At 41.5% G+C, this 26,948-nt stretch overlaps 1 protein-coding gene across 5 annotated transcripts in view; it reads right to left on the reverse strand.

The window, feature by feature from the left end:
- The window catches only part of CSMD3 (CUB and Sushi multiple domains 3), a 3,270,409-nt gene that overhangs the window by 1,815,460 nt on the left and 1,428,001 nt on the right, over positions 1–26,948 (reverse strand). For all 5 annotated transcript variants that reach the window (XM_069621531.1, XM_069621530.1, XM_069621528.1 and 2 more), the window contains one exon: positions 5,789–5,910. In XM_069621531.1, coding sequence (XP_069477632.1) covers positions 5,789–5,910 — 122 coding nt within the window. The remainder of the gene's footprint in view (positions 1–5,788; positions 5,911–26,948) is intronic.

Below are 26,948 nucleotides of genomic sequence, written 5' to 3' on the forward strand. Positions count from 1 at the left end.
GCCACAAGAAAGAGGATACATCTAAAAGTTGGTAGTTGTACATCTAAGGTTATGCTCTTTCTTTGAAGACGTGATTGAACCCTGTACTGCATAAGGAACACAAGTTATACAAAAACACTAATTGCACAGAGACTATTAATGCTGCAAATTTAATATGGTATACCCGTGTTCTAGGGCTGATTTCACATATATGTACCGAGTTAGGAATTGTTAGGCCAAACCTTTATGATTAAAATTGACAAAATTCCACAGAAAGACAAAGCCAGGGCTCACTAACATGGGAGTTGGATGTAAAGGTAACCCGCAAAATATGTAATGTATGTATCCGCCTTTATTGGAGGGCATGATTATGGAAATGTGTATTTGTAGGAACGTTACATGTTGGTCCTAATAACTGTGAGAGTTTCTTAAGTCACATCATAAAATATGCCAGCCCTTTCTGTCTTCCAACCAGAAAAAAAGCAAATGCATTTGACCAATCACAGCCTTGTGGGTGTGGTTTGTAAATCTGCCCCTACCATAAACTGAGTGATGCCACTTGGCAGGATAAATAAGGGAACACCACAACACACAGGCACACTGATTCCTGACTCCATCCTGATTTCCGCGTGGCACTCTGTTCCAGAATTCTTCATCTTGTAGCTGATTCCAGACTTCTTTGAAAAGCCAAGCCTCAGCATTTGCTGAACTCTTTTCAGCTATGCCCACATCCTGAACCATCCCAAACGTCAGGGAAATAATTCTGATCCAGTCTGGCTTGCTACCATTAATGCTTGCCTGCTGAAACTCACCATCCCACTGATCTACAGTGTCTAGCAACCAGAAGGGCCAATCCAATCCAGTCCAGTCTGAGGTGCCAGTCCGTTGACCAGAACCGCCCAGCTGATCCAATTCCACCAGAATTGCCCTGCTGCCTGTAGACCCGATCCGTGATGAACAGAACCTGATGGTCCAATCTTAATTTACAGTGGACTGTGAGTATAAATAAGAATCATAGTAAACCATAGTCTATTTGCCTTACATGTCCTATTCCTATCTCTCAACCCATCCTCTCTTCAATTTAAGAACTTGTAATAGTCTCACACCAGTCTTGAAACTTTGCTTTGATTTCTTGTGCTAGTGATAATTTCCTTTAAATCCGTTTGTCTTGTGAAATCCAGAAACCTTAAAATCATCCCACGGGAAATCCGACTGAGTCCACCAAGGCAGACACGGAGGTGCTGGGGTTGGTTTCCATGGACCACTCTGGAGCTTACTGTGTTTCAAACTGGTAACAAGCCTGAATACCCTAGTTTAGAGCATAATTGTCATTGTAAAAATGGATTTCTGTTTTTATTTTTGCGCCTTTATTTTCAAAAACACCTCTCATTAAATCTTGCATAACTTCCTCAATTTTATAGCTAGAGGCTTAATTTCAACTCTGAGTTAAACCCAAGACCCTTGGATACATCCCTAACGCATAACACATCCAGAACAGTATATTTGACCCATTTTCATAAAAAATCGCATAGTGAAAATGAAACGGGAATTCACAATTTTGCAAAGGTTTTACACATGTGTTTTCCCATTCAAAGTGTTTCTTAACTTCCATTCTGATTCCAAGTGTGTACTGTTGCTCATATTCTAGCTTACGTTGGTTAGAATATTTTTAGTGTTGCTCCCATAGGAACTTATATCAATTTCAGGATTTCTGCACAATTTTCATTGTTTTTCTCACCATTTTCAACTGTCATTTTAAAAGTGTACATTTCCAAGATGTTTTTCTCTCTTGTTTGGGGAGGAAAGATTGCATTCAAACCCTATACACTGTTCTATATTCCTAAATACCTGCTGCTTACTTACATCTGTGTAGAATCGTTCATTTGTGAATTGAGAACTTTGCAGGGGGAATCTTAACTTAAACACTATCTTTTCTACAAACCAAAGCTGTTCTTTTCTCTGTGTTTTATCTTCTGTTTTGCTATAAGTGAATACAGGTGCCTTACTTACTTTTTGAATTGTTTTATCACCACATTGGTGATTGCTGCCCCATATATAATATTTGTGTTTGATTTGAATTTTGAATAATAAATCAATAATACCTTTACCAACCAGCCTGACTCCTGGTCCAGTGTGACCTGGGGGGATTTTGAGAAGGGTGTGATATGAGTGGGATATCACTCTGAATATTGAACCTATAGACACAATACATAAGTATTTCTTTTGTGCATTACATGCTAGGTGAGACCCGGGTGTATTGCCTGATTGAAATCCTTAACATATAACACAACAAATGTTGGATTTAAGTTTTGTGTGTGTTGATTATCATGCATATGTGGGTCGGTTATGTGTTACTTCTCATGAAAGTTTCAGAGATACATTGTGATAGCCACAGGTCCTGAGAAGGATCAGATCATGGGGGTCATTACGACCTGGGCGCAAAGGGATACCGGGCACCGGTAATGACACCGGTGACGGTAATCCATTTGCGCCCTATTCCGAGGTCCCTTTGCGGGTCCCTCCCTTAACGCCTGGTTTTACCAGGCATTAAGGACTGGACCCGCAAAGGGATACCGGGGTCAATAACGGTACCGCAATTTACGGTACCGTTATTGACGCCTTCCCCTTCCCATTGAGCCCTATGGGGGCTCAAATGGGAATGGGGAATTGCTTTACAAATGGGGATTTACTGCTCCCGCCAAGGTCGGACTGGACCGGTAAGTCCCCATACCACCAAGTCGTTTGTGGTACCGGTACCGGTACCGGTATTGGTGCTAGTCATGGCGCTAATAGCGCCATGACTAGCACCAACCTCGTAATGAGGGCCCAAGTCTTCTGAAGGTTCTCATGCTTGTGGCTACGGCGACTGTAGGCTTGGACATTCTGGTGCATGTGTGGTGTGTGGTGTGAATGCCATATTCATTTGGGATATTGAAGAAATAAAGGTATCAGTTTTGTGTCATGTTGATCCTCAGTAGTAAGGGTGCAAGTGCCAATAATAAAGCAAACATATTGGAAACAAAATAATTTCTAGCACCAGGCAAAATCAGCTTTCCTTGGGAGTGTGCGCACGCGTGTGTTGACTAGAATCACAGTGAATTGCCCTGCCACCTCAGTTGCCACTCACAGTTCTTGCCAAGTTCTCATCTCCCCCCTGGCTAAGGGGGTATACCTGAAAATTACATAAAGGCACCTTTGTTATTTTTGGGGGTAGGGCAGGCGATTCCACGACTGTCTATAAAAATCCTCACTGCCTCCTACATTACTCTAGCGGTAGATTGACATACACCGATTTCATCTCCTGGAAGTGAGCTCTGTTTTCTTCATTGAACCAGTATCTCCTATTCAAATCTATTCAAACCCATATTTACTTTCCATCTTCTGCCCACAACACTCCAAGAGCGACTAAAAGCAGAATGAACATCATATGGAAACCTCCGTAAAATAAAATAAAGACATGTACTCGTATTATGAACAGACGTGTCCTTGCTGGGAAAGTGGACATATTGGTTTCCAATTATCAACTCATATTAAGCATTACAAGACAGCACATATACATCTTCAAATATGTTCATTACTGTACTATATGCACACATGAAACACAACTTGACGGACATTTATACAATGTGCAAAAAACATCAAATACAACCTGACCAATTGGTCATAATGTGACATTCAAATAATGTGTAGTTTATAAGACTTGATTGAAATAATAGAAGTAAGTGTGCAAGTCTCTTCACTTATGGCATATCAATTGCTTTTGGAAAGATTGCAAACCAGATAACCAGGTGTTTTACTTTCATCACAGCAGCCTCAGGCAACACATTGATGGAGGGTGTTATTTATTACATTTCTGTCTCATGCCTCATTGTGACTGATTTTCATGGCTTTAGTTAATCCATTTTCAATCAGTAATAATGCACACCTATTCCTCATTGTCCTGGACCGTGTCATTGGAAATGGTACTAGTACTGATCTATACTGATATCTATACTGCACGCTAATACAGCACAATGATGCATTATTTCACACTAAAAGGCGAATTTGTAATAACTGTTAAAAAAAATCTCATTCCGTTTTGAACACTTTAAATACTTTGCATTCGTAATTTCTGAATGCTTCCAACACTTTTAATTTCGGTGTATAATACTCAATGGAAATCCAGCATGAACTCTACATTTCAGAGGAATTTAATTAACGCCATTCTAGTCCAATCAAAATCCTTAGATCCATTGGTTCAACTGATTGAACGGTTCTATTTATTTAATTTTTCAGTTTTCTGAATGTCGCATATCAAAAACACAGATTTTTTTCAGTCGATTTCGTGTGGCCCTCAGAAAATGGGAAAGGGACATCAACGGTGTTTTTTTATTTAATTTGGGGGTTCCCCTCATGCCCCACCTTGGCCCCCTGCCGCCCCCCAAATCCCCGTCCGCATACACACACTTTTTGTCATACTCACTTGCACACAGACACATATACACCCACACACACTACACACACAGTTTGATTTAGAAAGGCTGCTCTGCGGTCACAGAGCTGTCTTTCTAATTCAATCTTTTTTAGATTCCTTTTTTTAAAAAGGTCTTTTGACCAAATAGCGATTGCACAGGTGCTAATCACAGCGAGAAGATCACCAAGATCAACACATAATTCAAAACGCCAGTAAAGGTAATGTCCTAAGTGTATCACGTGTTTTATCAGGTGTGTACCATGCCAGTCTCCCACAAGGGAACAAGAAAGGGGAAGCTTTTAATGACCTATATAACTTTCCATTGACAACATGGTGCCATAGTGACAACACAAACTGTGTTATTGTGGGTTGTGGGTCTAGTAACCTTCCTCAGTATTTGAAAAGAATTTCACTCTCACAGCATAAGTCTTCCTCTACCAAATTGGGAATCGCATTGAACTGACATAGTCCCATGCGCACATTAAGTGCTGATGCTGTTCACTGGTACTCATGTTTTTAATTTAGCCCAGATGTTTCTCTCAATTGTAACTAGTGTTACAAGTGTTAAGTTAGGGTATTATGTATGACTGAAGTTTGTATTGTGTAGTCTGAATTGTGTATGTATGTTTTATGTTGGAGCCCTGATGCCTGCAGGCTTCCGGCATTCTATAAGCATACACATAAATAAATAGCAAACAAGTCCCGTCCCATTGGAAATGCAAAGTGTACACATTCTCTTGACAAAACGGGTCAACCAGAAGACACATTACCCCATAGATTGACTATTCCGATGAAAGGGAAGGGACATGTAAGTTCTTCAGGACCCACTGTTCTTTCTTTGACTGCAGCACAAATCCGATAACATTTGCAGGTCATGAAAAAGGATGGGTTATGCCAGGTGTCTCTCCTAAGTAAACTGCGTATTCCAAGAGTTGTGATCGCTGTGGCAGATATGCTTGTTGATCCAGATGTAAAAAGAAAACAGCTTTCACCTTCAAGTAAGTCGGACTCAACTCATACAGAACTTGTACAGAACATCTGGTCAGCTGGAGATTAAAAATGTGACTCATTGGGAGGGCCAGAGGAGTCATGTACCTACATTCTGATTACACTGTAATCACCCTGCAGAAATGAAGTCTCCAAACTAGATGCCACTACCTTATTAGGGATCATGGATGGGACCATTTTTTTTTAATTGGATTTAATCAAGACCTGATCAAATGTTGTCAGGAACATGACAACAACAAATATTCATTATACAATAGATGTTAAGCTATTAAAATATTACAATAATATATCAGTCCAACATGCTACACAGCCTAGCTGTACACTAATTTAATTTGAGTTCCCACTTACCTTATTGGGATTCTCTGCAGTGATAACCCAAACACACTGAGCATTACTGTCGTATTGGAATGGAAAGTTTGGAGATGTGAAGGTGCCACTGGGTCCCTGAAGACTGGATCCACATGTCTTTACTGCAGAGGAAAAATTTAAATATAGGTCTTAAGGTTTTCATGAGTGTGCGAACTAAAACGAAAAGGCATGCATTCAGGATAATTGCAGCTGATGTAGAAGTAAGTTACTGGTCATAACATTGACTTTCCCTTGACTTAATTAATCTTCCATAAAACAATCAATACCAGAGACCACGGTCAAAGAGCAGGGGCCGGGATTCGAACCTGCCTGGCTCTGTGTTGTTTTGCTTCCAAGACAAACACGTTGCCCGTGTAATATTCACTTAATTACCAATGAGATACTTTTCGATTCGCAAAGACGTCACAGTAGCCTCTTTCCAGATGTGGGTCAGAATCAATTTTTTTATTTATTTTTTAATGCTGGTAGCTGCTTGGGGAATCATTCACAATATGCTTCATCCATTAAATAAAGGCACCTGCTTTGTTTTTAGCTCTTTCTAAAACCACGAGCTGCTAAATAGACTTTAGAAAGGGACTCGGTGCCCTATAGACAAGAAATAAAGTTGTGCTAAAGAATATTACCCACTTAGATAATAATAGGTGAGGAACAGCAGCATAGGAACAATCGCGTACCGCACTCCCACACACACATAACAGAGAACGAGCTATGCTTTGCTTTCCAATGCGACATATTCATGGGTCACACTACTCTCTGTGGTATAATAGCATTCATAGCTGGAAGCCTTTGCATGCTGCATTTCTCTTAGAAGGTACACAGAGTTTGGCCACGTGCCATTGTAAAGCATTAATCTAATTGCATTAAACCGTTATTTTAAAATGAGTAAGACAGGAAGCCATGCATGCATGCATATTATTTGATAGCAGATGCGAGCATGCCAGAATACACCAAATGGCAAGGAATGTTATATTTGAATGGTGTGATCGAAAGAACCAGCCAATAATGTTTGATTTAAAAGAGGTCATCAGTCATGAGAATTGTGGTTTATCAAGGCTACGCGAGTTTCGTAATACGCCATTATTTGCCACCTCTGTGTCACCCAACCATAATACTAATACACTCGCATTTATCACAGGCAAAACACAATCGAATGCGTTGTAACGTGAAGCTATGTCTTATCCGATGAATCTATTGATATCGAACCTCAGTAGGTATCAATCACCATGTATGCGTCTATGAAACATGCCATTATGCTCGTAATCCTCCTATATGTGAGATTATTTCACCGCTGTATCAGAGAGCATGATCAATTAGTTACAATGGCGGTGTGCATGTTAATACATGGACCACATTGCAGGCTCCTTGCTTCGGTGGCATAGTCTAACTTTCTTTTCATTGGAGAATTTATTTGGACATGTTTAGCAAAGAACACCAGCCCTGTTACCTGAAAAGTGAGAGTAGGAACATCGATTTCAGCTAGAAAGCCTGACATGCCAAACTGCCATCGTGTATCCATCCATGCTTTCTTGAGAGCTGTCTCCTATAGAAGGGCTTTTGTCATGCATGTTTAAACCCAATCTAACATTGATGCTGTTCGCTTAACGTACCATAATTCATTAATCACAAGTATGACAGACTATACCACCACACTTCTTATGCATATGCATTATGATGTATCCTTGAGGGCTGCCTGTCTTGTCATTGATTAAGCCGTGCATACAAAGTGCTAAGCGTCCTAGTGTGCTTGGTCATGCTAGTGTGTGGTGTAGACTTGCTGAAGGACCCAGGAGAAGAGCCTATGGCACAAGATGACAGCGAAAGCAAGTTGCACATTATAGGTGTAGCAAACTGGAAGATCTAGCGAAGAGTGTTAGGTGTCAGTATGTGTCTGAGAAGTTCCTCACCTGGCTAGAAAGCACAAAAAGGAACGGTCTAGTATAGTAGTGAGTTTGAGGTGCTTGCTCTTCGTTCTTGTCCCTTCAATCATGCACCAAGTGAAGCACTTCCTTTTGTTTATCAATGGACCAGGTGAGATGGTGGCTAGAAAGACTAAGGCTCCCCCTCAAGTCCTTCAGGCATTCCCTGTCTGCCACTATGGTCCTTAGTATTCTATATGCTGGACAAAGATTCATATGTTTTGGATATTTCTCCTCTGTGAAAGATAGTGAGCTAAAGACTCTGGGTCAGGCTCTCACAACCGGGACTAATGTCCGGTGGAGGGACTCCCAGGATCCTCATTCTTTTTTGCATATTTTAAGTAACTTAGGGTCTCCCCTAAGTTACTAGGGGGATCCAGATGTGGACCCTTTGCCCACTACACTTAGATAGGCACATCTAAACCCTATTGATGAGGTCCAACCAGACTGAAACACGTGTCTGGGGATGCTGTTGGTACTCTTGTTCAGAGGAGAATTGCCTAGCATTTCGATGCTGGACTGCCCCAGGGCAGGACAAAGAATGATATGTTTTGGATATTTCTCCTCTATGAAAGATAGTGAGCTAAAGACTCTTGGTAAGGGTCTCATAACCGGGACTAATGTACGGCAAAGGGACTCCCTGGACACCCCCCCTCTGTTTTTTTTTTTTAAAGTGAGTCCCACATTTATTTGACACAGTGTGTAAAGATGTTTGCTTACCGGGACCTGGAAGTTCAAAGTTGTGTCTCACACATGGTATGCTAGTTGATTGTTCTAATTGTTTGGAAAACATCTCACACACAGAAGTCAACCATTTAGAAGACCAACTACCCAAAAGTAGAGGATTCAGACTAAATGCCCGGTCGAGAGCCATGAGGATAGATAACAGAAATTAACCACTAATGGATTGAAGCACTCACACCTGGTGAAGGTTATCACATCAGGAAACAACTGTAAAACAGAGGAAAAATTACAGCCTGTTTTACGCTGACACAATCAGAATCACAGAAAAAAGAGTACTGAAACAGACATCAACTATTTCCAATGCCTCGGAAAACAACTGGAGCCAACTAGTAACTCGAACTTAAAGGCATATTTGAAAAGGTGTGTTGGGCGGGTGCATCACGTTATTGCTCACAAAGTAATTAGTTGATAGTTACATGAAATCATCCAAAATGTTGTGGAAATCATCAAACACGTAACACTTGATCTCCCTATTGATAATATTAATGGAGAAAAACACTGCTACTGTAATTAAGCCACATGACAATAGTCAGATATTTGAAAACAATCTGACATGTGCAGACACATGATCACATAAAATCAAAATAAACAACTACAATGGGTTGTGGTTCAACACAATGCTTACAATTCATTTGTAATGAATGCAGTATTCCTTAACAATTACAGAACACCTCTGAAGATATTGACTTCGTTCAATTCATCAGTGACAACAATGATGAAATAGTTAAGATAGTGTTTTATACCAGGCCTTTGGAACTAGTCAGGAAACATACTGATGGGTGTTGACAGCATGGTTGCCAGCATAAACTGGGTGGCTACATCAAACTGCCTAGCACAATCTACACCCTAAAAAGGGCAGGGGAAGGGAACACACATATTGTTCAGCAATGAGCCCAACATATGTGGGATCATTGGATGATTAGGAAAGCCATGTTGGGGGGTGCATTGCACGCACACCTTCTACTAAGGAGAGTGAAATGGAAGGAATGCTCGTGGTATTGGCTGCTTGTTAGGTTGCAGACTCAAAAGTGTGCCAAAACCCTAATAGGAACAATGGACGAGTGAAGTTTCTCTAATGAATATGAGAAGAAATAGTCATTACACTCATTCTTGTGATTTCCTCTTGCTCCAAGATTTAATCTGTCTTCAAGAAATGCCACCTTATATTGGAGAGATTTCAGTGCACACATGCGTTTGTACAATAATAACCCTGTGGGCGTCCAAAGTGCAGGCAACTGATTAGGGTGAAAAGCTCACTTTCTATCAGTAAAATACTGCTCGTCTCTACAACATCTCAATTATTATGGAATAACAGGAGTAGTCCATGTTTTTTTTTCTGAGGCATTATGCCACTTGATTCTAAATGTGTATCACCATCTTGGATTGCAACAGACCCACTTGCAATTCCAGATATTTAGTGATTTGCTCACCTCTTGGAGAGCTACATCTACCAATGAGTAGGTGAAAGTTTTGGAGCATCCTAATATGAGATGTCCTAAAAAAATATGTTTGTAAAATGGGTTAACTGGCATAATGAGCACATTTTGTTACTGTTAATGATGTTACATTTCCTTACAGCTCAAATTGAATTGAATGGTAAAACGTGTACATGCACCAGAGTTGCATATGCTTAATTGTAGAGTCTACGGTAACCATCCTGCAAATTTCAGTCAAAAAATACAACTTTAGTGTTGTGGCTTGGGTTTGACCTGGAGTGGGGTGGTGGCGTACCTGCAATAACGCACAGACACGGAGCTCTGCAACACACGTCTTCCTTTATTAAACTTCTGCCAACTCTGCTTTGTTCCTGCCTCCCCCTCCCATCACTTCCCTTCCCTCCCGTCTCTTCCCTTCCTGCCCCCGTGTCCATGGAGACATCAACGTGACATTTAGCATCACATATTGATTACATTTTTTCTATTGGCCCAAGGTTTTTTTCACCTCATGCAATAACTTTGTGTCAGGTCATTATCCCATGCCTTACGGCCCTTACACAGCTGTAAAAGGCTATTTGCACATAATGGTAGCAGCAATATATGCTTCAGAGATGAAGTAAAAAAGGTTAGTTTATTAATGTAAATGCCTGTCACCAAGCATTTCGATTGCAAACTTGGTTAAACTTCAGCAGGTTAAATATAAGCATGCATTACGAGCTATTGATATTTAACAGTTACTCTATAGGAAAGGTACATTAGTTTCCTATGATCTAGCTTTCCTGTTGGTGTGCTAAATAGGACGTTGGACGTCGAAGTAAAAAAAGAATGGTTCTCTTACAGAGGAAATGTCTTTTTGAAATGCATCTTGAATGGAAATTGCATAATCGTTTCCCTGTCTCGTTTCAGAATGCAGTCAATACCAGTACTTAGTGACTGCACTGTCTGCCTAAGAATGGGTCAATAACCATGTCCATACGTTAATATATCCATATGTTTACAGAGGAGAGGTCATTATCACTGTATAATGACCCACCACCAAGATATGGCGCAAGTTCTATTGCAAGTAGTGGAATATAGCCATACAACAGCAAATATGAATATCAATTGCATGTAAGAAAAAGAGGATACACATAAAAGCATAATATGAGAGAAACATTAGGTGAAGGAAGACATGTGTACATATTCATAAGCGCATTTGTATATGGGGGACAGGACACAACACAAACAAAACAGACGCTAACAAGAAGGGGAGGGAGGGGGACATTATCCTAAGTTATAATTATCCCTCCTTCGGTCTATAAATCTAGTAGCAAATATTGATCGCAGCACTACATGATTTGGAGTTTTGGTGATGACAATTAGTTACTTTAGTAATAATTAAAGTAAATAGACCAGCTAGTTTAGCAAATAAAATGTGCTTGTATGTTGTAGTATTTTAAAATAAAAAGTTGTCTTCATGTGTTTAGCATTTTAATAGCAATTTGTTTGAACTACAGTGAGTTTAACATGAATATCTACTAGATGTTGTGAAAAGGTAAACAATTACTCTATAAGAAATTTAAAAAAGGATTTCCCATGTTTTAGTGTACTCTTTGGTGTTTTAAACAGATGTTGCGAGGGGGAAAATGTCTTCCTTCATAGGAAGGGTATTGCTGAATGGAATCTTGCTTGTAAATTGCATTGTTATTTCCCTTACTGCTTTTGAAAACAGTATACCCAGAATTGAGTCAATATCAGTAGGTATTGACTGCAATCTGAACATACTGATGTGCTAAGAGGTCAATAACGATCTTGTTCTCATAGTCGTAAGATATGTGGTGAGCTGTGTTAATACCTGCTGTCACAATTATCAACATATTCTTTAAATTAAAAACAAATAAAAACTTACATTGGAGAACAATAAACATGTTCATATAGTGATGCAGTGAAACATACCGTATTCTATTTAAGATGCATTTACATTGTTTGTAGTGCACCAACCATGATGGTCAATATTTCATTTAGTATGAGATGTATAATGTGTAAAACCTTTGAATGCACTTCTAATATCGCTGGTGTTAGAAGCTAAATCAGCTTTTCTTTTCCAAAAAAAGAAAGAGACAGATTATGTTGCAGTAATGAGGTTACAACCAATTAGTGAATTACATTGGAACGTATGGTTACCACCATTATCTGCTTGGCTGCTTCCCCCCCCCCCCCCAGTGCCCCTCCCTCCAGTATTTTTTTTCTTTAATAACATGCATGACAAAGATAATTAACGTGCACAGATCATCTGGCTGAGAAATTGGTATTCAATAGTCTTCGTGAAGAAGCCTGGTGAATCTGGAGACATAACTGTGAAGCACATCCCACACATGGTCAAAGGGAGATTTTACATGTTGAAGGTTTTAGTAGGAAAGAGGTGCGAGCTCTACTGAACTCATTGTGATAACATTGTCAAATAGGATGATCACATTTGGAGAAGTGCACTAAGGATTTTCCAGCAAATATGGTCCTGCAGAAGATGAGAGGGACCTGCCCAGTATTATGACTTATAATGTTACTTCCTCTCACGGATATAGTGCACCATTCAAGCAACACTCACCGCCACATGTGTGACACCTTGAAATGTGTGATAACCACAAATGAGGACACTTGCAACAGGTATGTTATTCTGAGCATGACTTCTATTGACAAACCATGGATAATATGGCAGCCCACTCTTTACTCATGTGACTTTCAGTTTGCAATCAATTGTGTAGTTCGTCCTCCAAAGCATCTGCATCTGTTCCATCTGTCTTTTGACCTGGCTGTGATTGAAACGCCTTACTATGCCCAGTCTTGTCTTGCCCGGTTGCTTTTTCTGCTTGTGTTTGTACGTCTTTGGGCCCCTGAACACACCACTCACATAATTCTGCCAGTCCTTACACAAATTATAATGCATCAAATATGTGTGTGCCATGGCTATGGCCACAACTATGACCACATCTGCCCCACTGAATCCCTTCTTGCTGTGGAACCTTTTCCTGCTTTGCTATTGTGAGCACAATTATCACAGGGACTCAGAAGGGAAACTCCCTCATACACCCATCTCCATCCTCCCTAGGTGACAATGTTGGACATCTCATAGCCAATGTGGGGCATGCAGATAGTTAGCAGTTTTCCTAGAATTATCCCCTGGGTCATAACTGGTCTAATCCACACACCACCATTGCTGACAATTCACTTGATTTAAGTTAAGTAAACATCATACAATGAATATACCCAGGGCTAATAATATTTGAGGATGAAAAAGTTGCATTGAGATCTTGCTAGGTTTCCATAATGTAACATGGGGCAATTGATGCATGTGCTGATATTTTTGAAGCACCATTGGATTTATTTATGATACTGGGCCTCATTACTAGGTCAGCGGTAAGGGGTTAAGGGCAATGGTAACGGTACCGTTGCCGTTAACCCCTTACCGCTGCATTAAGGGAGCCGCTAAGGGACCAGGGAGCTAATAACGGGCCCTATGGGGGCTCAAATGGGAAAGGGGAATGGTTCTCAAAATGGGGATTTACCGGGTCCTTCAAGGTTGAAATGACACGGTAAGTCCCGATTCCGAAAACCCGGACCCGGAATGCGGTAAGGGGGTAGCCATGGTGCTAACATCACCATGGCTACCTCTTACCTCATAATGAGGCCCACTGTTTTATAGGGACCAATGAATGTAAGGTTTGCTTCTAATAACAAACACAATGGGCCTCATTATAACCCTGGCACTCCCTTAATGAAGGGGGCCGGTATGGGACCGGCCCCCTTTGTTACGGGAGCGCCAATTACAAGGTTTCCTTTGCGGGACCCGGATCAGACGTCTGGTAAAACCAGACGTCTTTTCTGGGTCCCGCGAGGGGAAGAGGGAGGTAATAACGGGCCACTTGTAATGTGCCCGTTATTACCTCCCTCCCAATTCCCATTGAGCCCTATGGGGGCTCTAATGGGAATGGGGAATGGTTCCTGCAAGGAGGAATTACCGGGTCCTCTTATGTCGGAATGACCCGGTAAGTCCCCATTGTAGGAACCCGGTAATGGAGCCCGGTTTGGAGGCAGCCATGGTGCTAATAGCACCATGGCTGCCTCCAATCTCGCAATGAGGCCCAATGTGTTTATTTATTTAGTGATTATATTTAACAGTTAAATGTGCTGACAATAGCATCCTCTTGGAGTTCGGTGGATACCATTATACTAACCTAATCACATTCAAGTTATAATTCACCAATTGTTCAACAGATTGGCAATGGCGGCATAGTCATATTATACATAAGTAGTTATATTTGGTAGCCAACAATCCCTTTCCCCATCTTCCCATATGGTACCTTACTTTCTATTCCTGAAAGCACTGAACACAGTCTCATTATAGCTGATTTCCAAACAATACACAGATTATCTTTAGAGAATTCTGTAAATGGGGTCCATAGCACCACATATTTCAAGAATCAGTCCATTACAAGCGCTATGATTTGTTCAGCCTTCAGAACGTACCAAACCATCCCAAACCACAGATGTATCAGAGGACCCTCAATATTTTTCCAGCAGCAGGTTATCATCAATGTTCCTGCATCCATCAGGTTATTGATAAGTGCTGCAACATCTGCAGCCTCTGGGGACATTCCCACGTCTGTGTTTACCAAATCATTCATTGGGAATTTAACATCTGAGATATGTTTTACCGTGGCAGATACCTTCTAAAATATTTGCACAATGTGGCATGCCCAAAACATATGCAACATGGTTCCCGTTCCTCCACATTTCCTTTAACACAGTGGGGGAATAAGAGGTGGACTTTTTACGAGTCAAGCGTCGGCCATGTTGCATCGGTAGCAAAGCTTGAAACAACTTTCTTTATTCATGGTGCATCTAGCTACAGCAAGAATATGGGACCAAATATTATTCCATGCATCCTCCTGAATAACTATTCCCAGTTCCTCTTTCCATCTGCAGTAACACCATAATCTTTGCCAGGTATCACTTCTGTCTAACATTTGATAGATTATTGATACTCGTTGCACTGATAATCGAGCCACAGTACTTCCTTCTTTATAGGTCATTTCTAATGCAATCAGCCATCGACTACCTGTTTTTCTTACCTGGGAGCTTGAGGCCAAATGCTTCAGCTGAACATATTGGAATTGCTCCTTCTCCCCAATATGAAAATCCATTAATTTTACATTGTTCAAAAGATAATGGACATGCAACCATTGTGAGTTTGTTCAAGTGCTCTAAGCCCCACTCTGTCTGACTCCAAGAACTCAACCTTTACTCTGCTGAGATGTAAAATCAAAGTTATTCTGTACCAGGCACATGGGAACAAGACATGTGCCAATATCCAATTTGCATATAGCACTTTTTCAGTGGTGACCTGTAGTGCAGGTTGATGACAGTAAAGGTCCTTTCCACTTACTACATGTAAGGTAATGAAAGGTAAATTTAGCAGCAATGTATTAGTAATCCCCAGTTCAATCAGTGTTCCATTAGCACACTGATTATCTTCTTGAATTTAAAGTGGCAGAGCCAGGCTTGTGTAAGGAAATCTAGGACCAGATGCATTGTAATAGCTGAAAATCAACCCACCCACAATATTTCCTCTTTACCCCAACCATCCAGATCTTCCAAAGCGTTCGGACAAACTACAGAAAGTTATCCCTATTAATCTTTGAAAGCATGATGGAATTATTATTCCGATATATTCTACAGTTTCCTGTACTGATTGCAGAAATGTAGGGGATTGACACTGGGCAAAAGGAATGCATATATGAAATCCATTTGATTTGGCATAGTTGATAGAACCCTAAGAACCACTTATCATTTCTCATTCCCTCTAGTAGAGTTGGCAGGGCTATCAAGTTTGTCAAACAAACCAGCATATCATCTACACAGAGTGATATGTTATGAAGTATTCCTTTCTGCACTATTGTGTTAATACTTCTGTTAATCCTACTCCTTCTAGATGACAGTACCAGGAACAAGGCACAACATCAGGGGTAAAAGAGGAAAGTCTAGTCAGAGCCCTTGTGAATGGAATGGGCTCAGTTAGAGTCCCATTTATATGGATCCTTGTGGACAGTACATGGACGTTTGTCAAACTGAAGGCACTCTAAAGCTATACTACTTAAGGGCAGCCTAGATAAATGCTCAGAATACCCAGTTAAAATCTTTGATATAATAAAAAGAAGTTCATATTCCCATAGTTTCTTGAGCTCCCACTACCGATGGCCTTCAACTGTGGTCTATGTGCATGTTGCACCAATATCTTTCATTTGGGCCCACTAGCCATGGCCACGTGAAACCATTGCTTTGTTATGAAACACCTATTGCCCCTTGCTCCTTATTCCCACAATAATGGCAGTAATAATTTCCAATAACAGAAATGCCTGCTGTAGCTGGAGCTTCAGTAATTCATTACCACCTCACTATCACAGTGGCCAGAATATAATGCCTACACATTTCCCCCCACAACTTTAACACTCTGCATAAGCCTAAATTGCCTTTAGCATCCTCATCTAACTCAACTAAGGTTTTAGCATCCTCTGTGTTCTGCTCTACTCTTATCTCCGCTTCAATAACATGTTTAAATGATCCACTCACACACCCTTCAACCACTCAGGTTAATCTCCCACATCTGAAAATAAATGTTACATGGGATGTCTCTCTATGCAGCTCCCTCTTCAAATTACCTCTTCAGGTTTTTAAGACCATTCATAGAATGAACCATCCTTACCAACTTCATCTCTCGTTATTCCCCCTCAAACCTCTCAATCTGAAGCCTGCCTCAATCTGACTCATGCCTACCCTGCCTCCCTCTTTCTCTTACCCTCCTTGCACCCCACAGCTACCTCTGCAAATTAAGGGCACTGTTCAGCTAGCAATTTGTTTAGCAATCATACCGTCAAAGATGCATTTTCAAATACATGCACGATTTGGCCCAGATGGCCTTATAAATGTGCCCACAGGTACCACATACTGAGTTTCTGATTTATGTCCTCTCTGTTCTTTCTTATACAGATAGATCAACTCTGAAACCCTCATTCTGTCCTCGCCTGCACTAGGAGACCCTGCGTAGTGGAAGAGTTCTGGTTGGTGATTGGTGGTTGGGGTGCCCGGGCTGGAGATTGTGAGAGGATGATTGAGCGGAGGGATATGTTCTATCCTCCCATGTTCTTGCTCTCTCTGCTGTCCCTCTTTCCCTTTCAGTGCAGTGCTAGACCTTGTAGCACTCTGGCTGCCCGTTCAAGGCCAAGGCCTTAAGGTAGAGCGCCTGGTCAAGGCCAAGACCTTAAGGTAAAGCATATATTGCAGCTGTATTCATAGTTATGGTTTTGTCTCAGTTCAAGGTCAGAAGAAGATGGCTGAGGGTAGAGTGGGATTTGTGCTTTCTCTTCCCGTGTTCTTGCTGTCTTCTTTTCCCTTTCTCTAAGGCTCAACGTACTAGCTGAGCAATGGGTACACTTCACCTGTGAATGGCAAAAGTGTGCATACCCTCTTTGGGTTTTCTTCTTTTTTTAATCCAGGCTGCAGCAGGTATGACTACCATACAAACTGGTTCTTGGTGAGTTTTATTACACCAAGACTCATGCATTGTACTGGGGCAGAAGAAGTCATTCATTCTTTCATGGATTGAATAGTGTGGGATTCCCAGACTGTGAGATTTGCAGTTTATAAATCTCCTTCCGCTGAGGGATAGCTTTCATGTAAAGTCAAACAGATGTTGGTGTCAAAGTTTCTACCTAACCGATAAAAGTGCTTTTATCAACAACTGGAAATAATCACTTGATTTGAATTCTTGCATTGCTATGAAAGTGGATGCCACGGTCTGCTTTGCGAAGAAATTGGATCTGTTTATCGGAACCAAGAGCAAAGATGCCTCCCTCAGAGATTCCTGGGAAAGTGCAGAGTATCTGTTGGCTCAGGTTAGCTACCAGGCCTTTTGACTGACATAATTCTGCCATCCCTACATGGAATTCTGCATTATTGATGCAAATCATTGTTTTTGTCAAATTGGGACAGGTTTTAAGAATTACAAAACATGTACTTGTTAAGAAATTGCAGTCACTCGCATAACTGAAAGAACTAATCCGTGTGCTTGTAAAATAATACCTTGATGAACTGATTTAACTAAGAATACAGCGGTTTGTAATCTTTGAACTTTAGATCTTCAAACTTGAAAATTGAACAACATTATATGATCTCATGACACATGTTTATCACCATAAACAGATTATGTGAAATGATAAGCAACTTAACTCTCATCTTAATTACTATATCATCTCTGAACTGATCAGATGTGTTAGCTGCACTTTCAAATTTTAAATCCAGGCAGAGCTGACATACCCCTTCATTCTTCTTAAGTTGATAAATTGAGTATGATTACATTTGGTAGATATAACACACATTACAGTGCTTAGATGCCACACAAAAAATTCAAGCTGGATTGAGGAACATGCAGCCCCTGGTAACATCAAGGTGTGGAGTATTTTGGACAAAACAACAGGGCACCAAAACAACAATAAATCAAGTTGACTCTAGAAAAGAATCTCTGGGTCAATGTCTGCCTGACCAATAAATACAAACCCTTCTCTCAAGATGTACCTTTTGTGAGTAGAGGACATTCAAGAAAGCAAACCCACAATGAGGTTTGTGGCAGGGGTTATTGATATATTGGTTTTATAGGTCATAATTCAACAGCTCACATTATTTCAGTGTGCGCACATTTAAACTGACTAGAATTTACAAGAAGGTAACCAATTCGGGGCCATCTTACAGAAGCTTTGCACCGGTACAAGTGCAAAGTTGCACAGTAATAGCACTAGGGCAAATTCTGTCATATTCCTTAAAACACTGGGACATATTAGAAAACAATTGCACCATGATAAGTGCAGTATGACATGTTATAAGTACCATGTCAACCACATTTGTCTTGATGCAATAATCAGTACAAGTTTTTATACCTTCCCAAACTGCAATTCTCATTGTGGAATGGTTTTCGAATATGTCCAACTGGTTTTAGAAATAGGACAAACTTTGCCATACTGATACTTCCTGTGACTTTGAACATACACTGGTTCACATTTTCTGTAATCTGACACCAGATTGTTATACTTTGCAAGGTTTCTACATGCTGAATAGCACCAGCACCAGATCTCTTGTTGATCACATCAAAAGCCTCAGGATGACACAGTTTAGCTGAGCTGGAACTTGGGTCTGGTCTGCAATTTAGGTATTTGACCATTACCTCAGTTCTACCTGGTTTAACTATGTAAAGGTTTGACCTTCACCCACCTTTGACACCACATCACATAATAAAGCAACCTATCTCATTTCGATGAGTGGTAAACCTGAACGCTTGCACTGCGAGCCACCGAAGGGCTCTCACCAGCTGTCTCACGCGCTTCCTGGAGGAGGCGGAGCTGGGTCAGTCACGTGACCTGGCACGTGACTTTTTGCTGCTAGAAAACACCGAGGCCACTACCCTTGCGGCGCTAAGCCCGACAGGTGCAAAGGGCGCCGACTGTTCAACGGCTGTTCAACGGCTGTTCAACGGCTGTTCGACGCTGACGGCGTGACCAGTGACTGGGAGTCTGCGGAGGGGTAACCTCATTGATCCTGGCCTGAATACAAAGCGCACCATACCCTGCGTCATCAGAATATATTATAACGGTACAGCAGAGGTATACATACTTGTCATCAGAGGAGCTGCAGCAACTGCCCATTTAACATCGCAGTGGGAACCGTGAACCACAAAGACATTCTACAGATTTAGACGCACGTGATAAGTAGACACGGCGTAAGTAATTGATCTCTATACCGCATCTCCAGCGCTGTGTATGGATGAAGACATGCGCTTGCGAAGCTCCAAACAAGGGGAAGAGTGCCAAATCAACGAGGACATAAGGCCCGTTATAAAGCACATCCCACGTCCTCATACCCCATGCACACCCAGTCCACAAGTGACGAGAGTGGGGGATGCCATCACCAGCTCCACCACCCCCCCAAAAAACGGTAAACTGAGTGCCATCCCCATTGATTTAGCATGCTCAGGGGTGGCTAAGGAAACGACCAGGGGGGGAGAACCAGGTCACAGCTGAGATTACACGAATCAAAGCGCTTTCTGTGGCAACACACGGAGCAGTGAAACTGGCCGAGTCGCAGTCTCCCGGAGGGGAGACTAGACAAAACCTTACCTGCGACCCTGCTCACGCCAAGAAGCGCGACATAGACTCTATTGCTGCACTGGGCACGAGCAGTAATGCTCTTACGCAGTCGAACTGGAGCACAGAGTCCTCGTCAACCAGTGATGAGTGTAACGAATCCAGTCTTGAGCGCACAAAGTCGCAGCGAAATAAAAAAGACAAGTCTATTTCAGTACCAACACACAACACGAGGGCTCAAGTTCACGCCCACAGTGACGCCGACAATGCACAAGTCCCGTCAGATCAGATAGGGTCACTGCCAGAACTGCAAACAAGCACCTGTGCAGTCAACAAACTATCAAATGCTCACAATTGTAAAAAGAGATCGAGAGACAAATGCACAAAAAGCATCAAAAAAAAGCTACCACAAGCTAGAAAACAACAAGCTATCAGAAGCGGCACGATCAAAAATGTAACATATACAAAACTTCGGAAAAATCATTCTTTGCGAATGTTGACTGATTTTTTTGAAATTCAGCCACAAGCAAAAACTAACATGTGCGACGAAATCTCTGACGCAGAAATGCTCGCAGCAGAGACTGACTTGCTACCCCCGGCAAAACAAAGAAAATTCGATCATAAAAGCAGAGTCATCCCAGATTTGTCAACAACGCTAGACCCTCAATCTGCAGACGCAGCGGTGCCGCGAATCATGGAAAAGCCAGATGCGCCAAACAACAGAGAAATAGCACAGAAATTGCCAGCCCAAAGTGGAACTCAACCCATGAGTAATGTCCAGGACCAGCACAATATGGAAAAACAAAATAAAGATGAGCATCAAAAGGTAAAAGGTCGGATTTTGGCTGAAAACACCATACCGACCAGTGATATTATACCCACAAGGGTTAATCCTATCAGGATTCCTCTGCTAAAAGAATCATTTCTAACAGAAACCCCGTTAGAACAAATTGACGGAGTACCAAGGAAAACAAACTTACTCCATCCCCCTGGCGACGACAACAGTGGGAATTCTAATGAAGGTGATCGACAACACCCCATAACCCATAATGACCTAATAGAAGCAGGCATCAGCATCATAAAATCTAATGCCTCAACAGATGCACAAGTACAGGAGTCCAAGAAAGTAGCTGCCGAACTCACGACATCCACAGACGGATACGCAGAACAAGAGCACTCATTTGCGAATCCTAATGTTTCCGCGAAAAAACTACGATCCCCAAAGACAGGCGGACGTCGGCAGCAAAGGAAACCACATCTAATCTACATGGACCGAACGCAAGTCGACTATCGACAAATAACGCCACGTCGCCCTCGAATAAAGGAAAAGTAAGTCCCTCAACACAAACACCAAGTAAACGGTATTCTGCTTCTGGGCTAACGCACTACGAATACACGAGTCAGCAACCAGTATACGCAGCACAAGAAGCGACCACAAAGAAAACAGATCTCCAAGGCATAATGTCAGTTATAACCATTGCCTTGAACCCCTTCTGTAAACTTTATGAAACAATGCACGAAACGGTGAAAGATCAGCAAGTGGTTCTAGCCATGATCCTCACAAAAGTGCTGTATTTGGAGACCTACATAACAGCAAAGGAAAACGCTGTAGGGCCAAAAGACAAGTTGGATCCACAAGTCCCATATTCAAAAAATAAAGGTGCACCATTGCATCATCAAGCCCAAACGCAAACAAGGAAAGAACACACTGCACACGAAATTGGAACACAAACCAACATAGTCATTGATCTTACAGAAGAAAAGCGCGTCATCGGCATGCGGGCAACGCAGACAATAGTGCAAAATCAAACTGACAAATGCAATCACAGGGGGAAGTCGCCCCTAAACTCAACAGGTCAGGCTCCCAAAATACTGCTAGTCCTAGACAAGGTACCTGCAAGTAATCAGGTTGAAAAGGACAAAAATGAATTAACATATTCTATTTTCGAATCGACCAATTGCAAAGACAAACTGAGTCTTGAAAGTACATTGGCAAATGCAAATAGCAAAAAGAACACCAAGGTGCCACAAAAAAGTACCCTTAACAGTGATAGCTGAAACAGAAGACAAGCACCGGTAAAAATACTTCCCACCGACAATAAAAAAGTCAGAAGTTTACTAATGATAATGTAAACCCCTCAAAACTGAATGAAACAAATGAAAAACAAAACGCCAGAGGCAACTCAGCGGCAAGAAACTATTCAACTGATTCAGATTCAGTAGATGCACTATTAGATCTCAGCGTCTATCCTGCTGACGACTCAGGCTCAAACATAACACCGGAGCAAATCACAAAAGACAAGGCAAGAGGGTATTACACAAATCAAGACATTCCCGCAACTCTGGGAGGAAATAATAAAGACCCAAAGGAGCGCGACTTTGAAACCCTGGAAGAAAGGCGTAATCGCCTGGCATATCACTTTAAAACTAATGAGGCAGAAAAGTGCACGAGGAAAGCAAATAACACAACGAAAACGCCAGACAAAGAAACTACTCATAAGAGATCTAAAATTGATAATCACAGACCCGAGATGGACAAGAGACACAGGAGAGGGAAAGAAAAGATACTTAGGCAAAACAACGAAACTTGTGAGAAACAAAAGAAATTCGAACCATCACCCCAAGATTCACGCTTGATCTCCTGTGGCGATCAAAATAATACATACGACAGAAACACAACGAAAAAGCATCACGGGAGAGATGCAGACAGTAGAACAGACGAAAAAGAAAAAAATAAACCAAGATCCCGCACTCAGCTAAACCACAGGACTAGGGAACAAACTCCTAGAGACATGTACCGTAATTCAAATAAACATACAAAGTATAGGTGGCTAATAAGGATGACACAAAGACGCTCTAACACTGATGATATCATCTTAAACAGAAGAACTGTCATGACCATATTTAGCAAAATTGGCAATTTACGTGAAATTCACACTGCAGATATAAAAATCGTGGAGCCATGGCATGACAGGTCAGGAGCAACCACCTTACTTCATGTAAATTCGAACACGGTACACATAAGAATCCTAAAACAAAAACTTGACATTTACAAACAGGGATTCCACATTGAAGATGCCTCGGTCCGTCAGCGACATAAAAGTCCAGACGATCTATCCCGCAGACAGCAAAACAGTCAACCTAGATTCACAACCAAGCAAGGCTCAAAATGATACACATAAGTATGAGCAACAAAACTCAGAACACAACCTGGTATCCTATTATTCAAGAGAGAGAAGTCGGGACAGAAAAGAACAAAGATCAGACAACAGACATAAATCAAACAATAAAACGGAACACAATCAAAGATCCCATTATTCAAGGGAGAGAGGTCGGAAAAGAAAAGAGCAAAGATCAGACAACAGTCGTAAACCAACTAACAATGCGGTCTCGCAAACATTAGAGCTGCAGAAGAGCGCACAAACAAAGAAAGACACAACTCGAAATATCAAAACAGGACTATAAGCTTGGTTGCCGAAAGTGCTCGCTAACCATTGTACTCAATAGCCATCCATGAATGGAGGCCCATCAACATGCGACATACCAAAGGAAGGGCCAACACGACTCACCCTCTGCTCCTGGAACACCCGAGGCCACTCCCACCTGACGATGGCAGGTGGGCCAAACCTAGGGGAATACGACATCATTTGCCTCCAGGAAACGTGGCTTCAACAAACACCAGTATTGGAAGGATATCAAATTATCCTAGTTCCGGCCATTAGAGGAAGCAAGGGGCGTCCAACCTCAGGTTTGATGATAGCCTGCCGCAATGGAACAAGAACCCAAATTGAGAAAATCTTACTGACAAATCAATCTCTGCTAGCAGTCGTGATATCTGTGCAAGATCTGACCAAGCCAAAATCAGAATCTAGAAATGTCGTCATAGCTAACGGATACTGGAACCCAGCGGTAATCACAACAAAAAGATTCATCGATCTATGTGAGAACTTGCTTGGCACAGCAATGATCCATTACCCTGCAGCAGATGTCATAATGTGCGGCGACCTAAACGCCACTTGCAAGGAGGCAACGGCAGCACAACAGGCATCAGCACAAAGAGGGAAAGAATGGCTAAAGTTTTGCGAGCCACGTGGCCTTCATAACCTAGATGATACATTTCCAGCATCAGACAGGCCACCCACGTGGGAGCGTCCACCCGCGACAGCCACTATTGACTATATATTTGCATCGCAGTCATTATTACCAATCATTGAATCTTTCACGGTACGTCGCACATCCAAGAGCGACCACAATTTACTCGAAACAACTTGGTCTCTAAAAAGTAAAAAAAATATGCATTACACCACTCAAATTGTAACTAACGCACAAGGCTTAAGGCTAAAAATAAAGGCCTCAGACATCTGCGAAGTAACAAACAAGTACACCAAAAATAGACATCCAGACGACAATGATGGAATAGATTATCAACCATTACTGACTCCCTACATGCATCACAAGCGGGGAAACGGATCAGCTTCTGATCCAAGCACCAAGCATGTTTTTAACAAGGAATTGGTTGAGACAAGGCGCAATTATAGAAGAGCGATAAGAGTAGTTCGCAGGACCACGAATACAGACATACCAAACGCCATCAAAGATATAAAAAAAAGGTATAAGGACTGGGTCAAATTTCATCGGCACAAAGTATATCAAGCGGATGCCGAGAAGATAACCAAAACTCTCGTCACTAACAACAGCCGAGAATTCTGGTCTCTAATAAGGGACGCAGATAAAACATCGGACAATCAGATCTTAAATAATATTAACCAGGTAACTTGAGTAAAGCATTTTACCAAAGTTTTCCAATCGGCCATCAGTACACCAGCCAAAGAGCAACAAGTAAATAGAGCAACCTGGGTCAATTTAGAACAAGAAGATGACATCCTCAACATCATCAAAAAACTAAAAAACTCCAGAGCCCCAGGGCCAGACGGCATTTCAAATGCAGAGTTAAAAAGTCATCCCAAAGAGTGGGCAAGCCTAATGAGTGCCATATTTCGGCGGTGCACCGAAACTCAATCTATACCACACTCTTGGACTAAAGCCATAATCATCCCAATTTACAAAAAAGGCAACATGAACAATCCCGAGAATTTTCGCCCGATTGCCTTATTGGATGTAATGGGCAAGGTATATGCCTCACTCCTTATGACCAAATTTCTAAAATGGGCAGCAGGAGCCAAATGCAACGACCCCTTCCAAGCAGGTTTTAAGAAAAGCGCAGGCACAACCTGTAACATCTTAGCATGTAGCACGCTGAAAGCAAAATCACTACAAAGCAAGTGCCATCTATTTGTCGTATACATTGATTTTACTCAAGCCTTTGACCGGGTGGAAAGACTGACACTATGGGATAAATTAAAAGCGTGGCATTGCCCCGAGGAGCTACTCGCACCTATCCAAGCCTTACATCGTGACACCTCAATGAAAGTTCGTCTGAACCGTGATGGAATACTATCAGAAGAAATCCACAGCAAACGAGGTGTAAAACAAGGGTGCCCGTTAGCATCTGCCCTCTTCTTGACATACATCGGCGACATCAACTGCATAAATGATACAATCAGAGCCTTTCCACCAAAGCTGGGGCAAACGCAGATCGGACATCTTTTGTACGCCGATGACTTAACAATATTCGATCAGACGGAAATAGGTCTGCAGCGGAAACTTGATGCTCTTCAAATATACGCCATAAAGAATCATTTGGAAATCAACACGAGTAAAACAAAGGTTATGATCCTTCAAAATAGTGAAAACAAAAAAAAAAAACAACAAAGAAACAACTTTAAATGGCATCTGGGAGAAATCAATCCCGGGAGCGTTACACAATTTAAATACTTAGGAGTGATTATGGACAGCTCTCAAAGAGAAACAGCCATGCAGGCAGAACTTTACGCAAAAACTAAAAAACTAGCTGCTCAAGCCAAATTTGTGGATGGCAAATTCGGAAAATTCTCCTTAGTACCAACAATCAATTTTTATAAAATGAAAGTTGTACCGACAATTACGTATGGCGCAGAAGCAATGCCCACCATACCAACAGGATTCTGGTCCAAATTGGAAGCGCTGTTTTGGCGCACAGTATTACATCTTCCATCTTCAGTATCAGGGTCAGCTATTAGGCGTGAATTGAGCCTATTATCGCTAGAATGCACAGTCCTCTGCAACTCCATCATGCTGTATAGAAAATGTCGAATGGCACATAATAACGAAGTCTTCAGATTACTAAAATGCGAAATGGACAGTAGAAAATGTAAAATGCTAAATGAGTGGCAGGATAAAAACCAATTGATTCTGAAGAACATCGCATCTGAAGTCCAAGAGCTCATAAACAATCCATGCAGAATACTCAAAAAATTGAAAGACAACGATTGGGCTCTGACAATAGAAAACGCCGCCAAATTGAAACTCACTCTGCATCTTCCCGGTAACACCTTAAAAAGGAACGAGTTACAAAGATATGTAATTCAATGCCCAAGCAGATACATACGAAACGCAATCCTGCGAGCACGGCTGAACTTATACAAAACAAAGGAGATTCTACACATTCGAGGACAAGCAGCAACAAACGGATGCCGCTTCTGTGAAAATAATCCTGACCCTCCAAAAGAAACACTAAGGCATTTGATTATGAGCTGCTCAGCCACAACTATCATCAGGCTACAATATCTATCACCTATGGCAGGTTTTGACATCTTGGCAGAAGAAAAGACATGGTGGTGTCGACTAATAGGAGGCGAAAAAACTACATGGCAAATTGCAATGGCACAAATAATTCGATACATCGAAATCAATCTACTAAATGAAAATGACAAGCAATAAATAAAGCATTATGTAGAAAATCACCTGTTCCGTCATCAACCGGTTGAAATGGATGAAG

The sequence above is a fragment of the Ambystoma mexicanum genome, chromosome 5q, assembly GCF_040938575.1.
Source record: "Ambystoma mexicanum isolate Mex_15411 chromosome 5q, UKY_AmexF1_1, whole genome shotgun sequence".
Lineage (NCBI taxonomy): Eukaryota > Metazoa > Chordata > Amphibia > Caudata > Ambystomatidae > Ambystoma > Ambystoma mexicanum.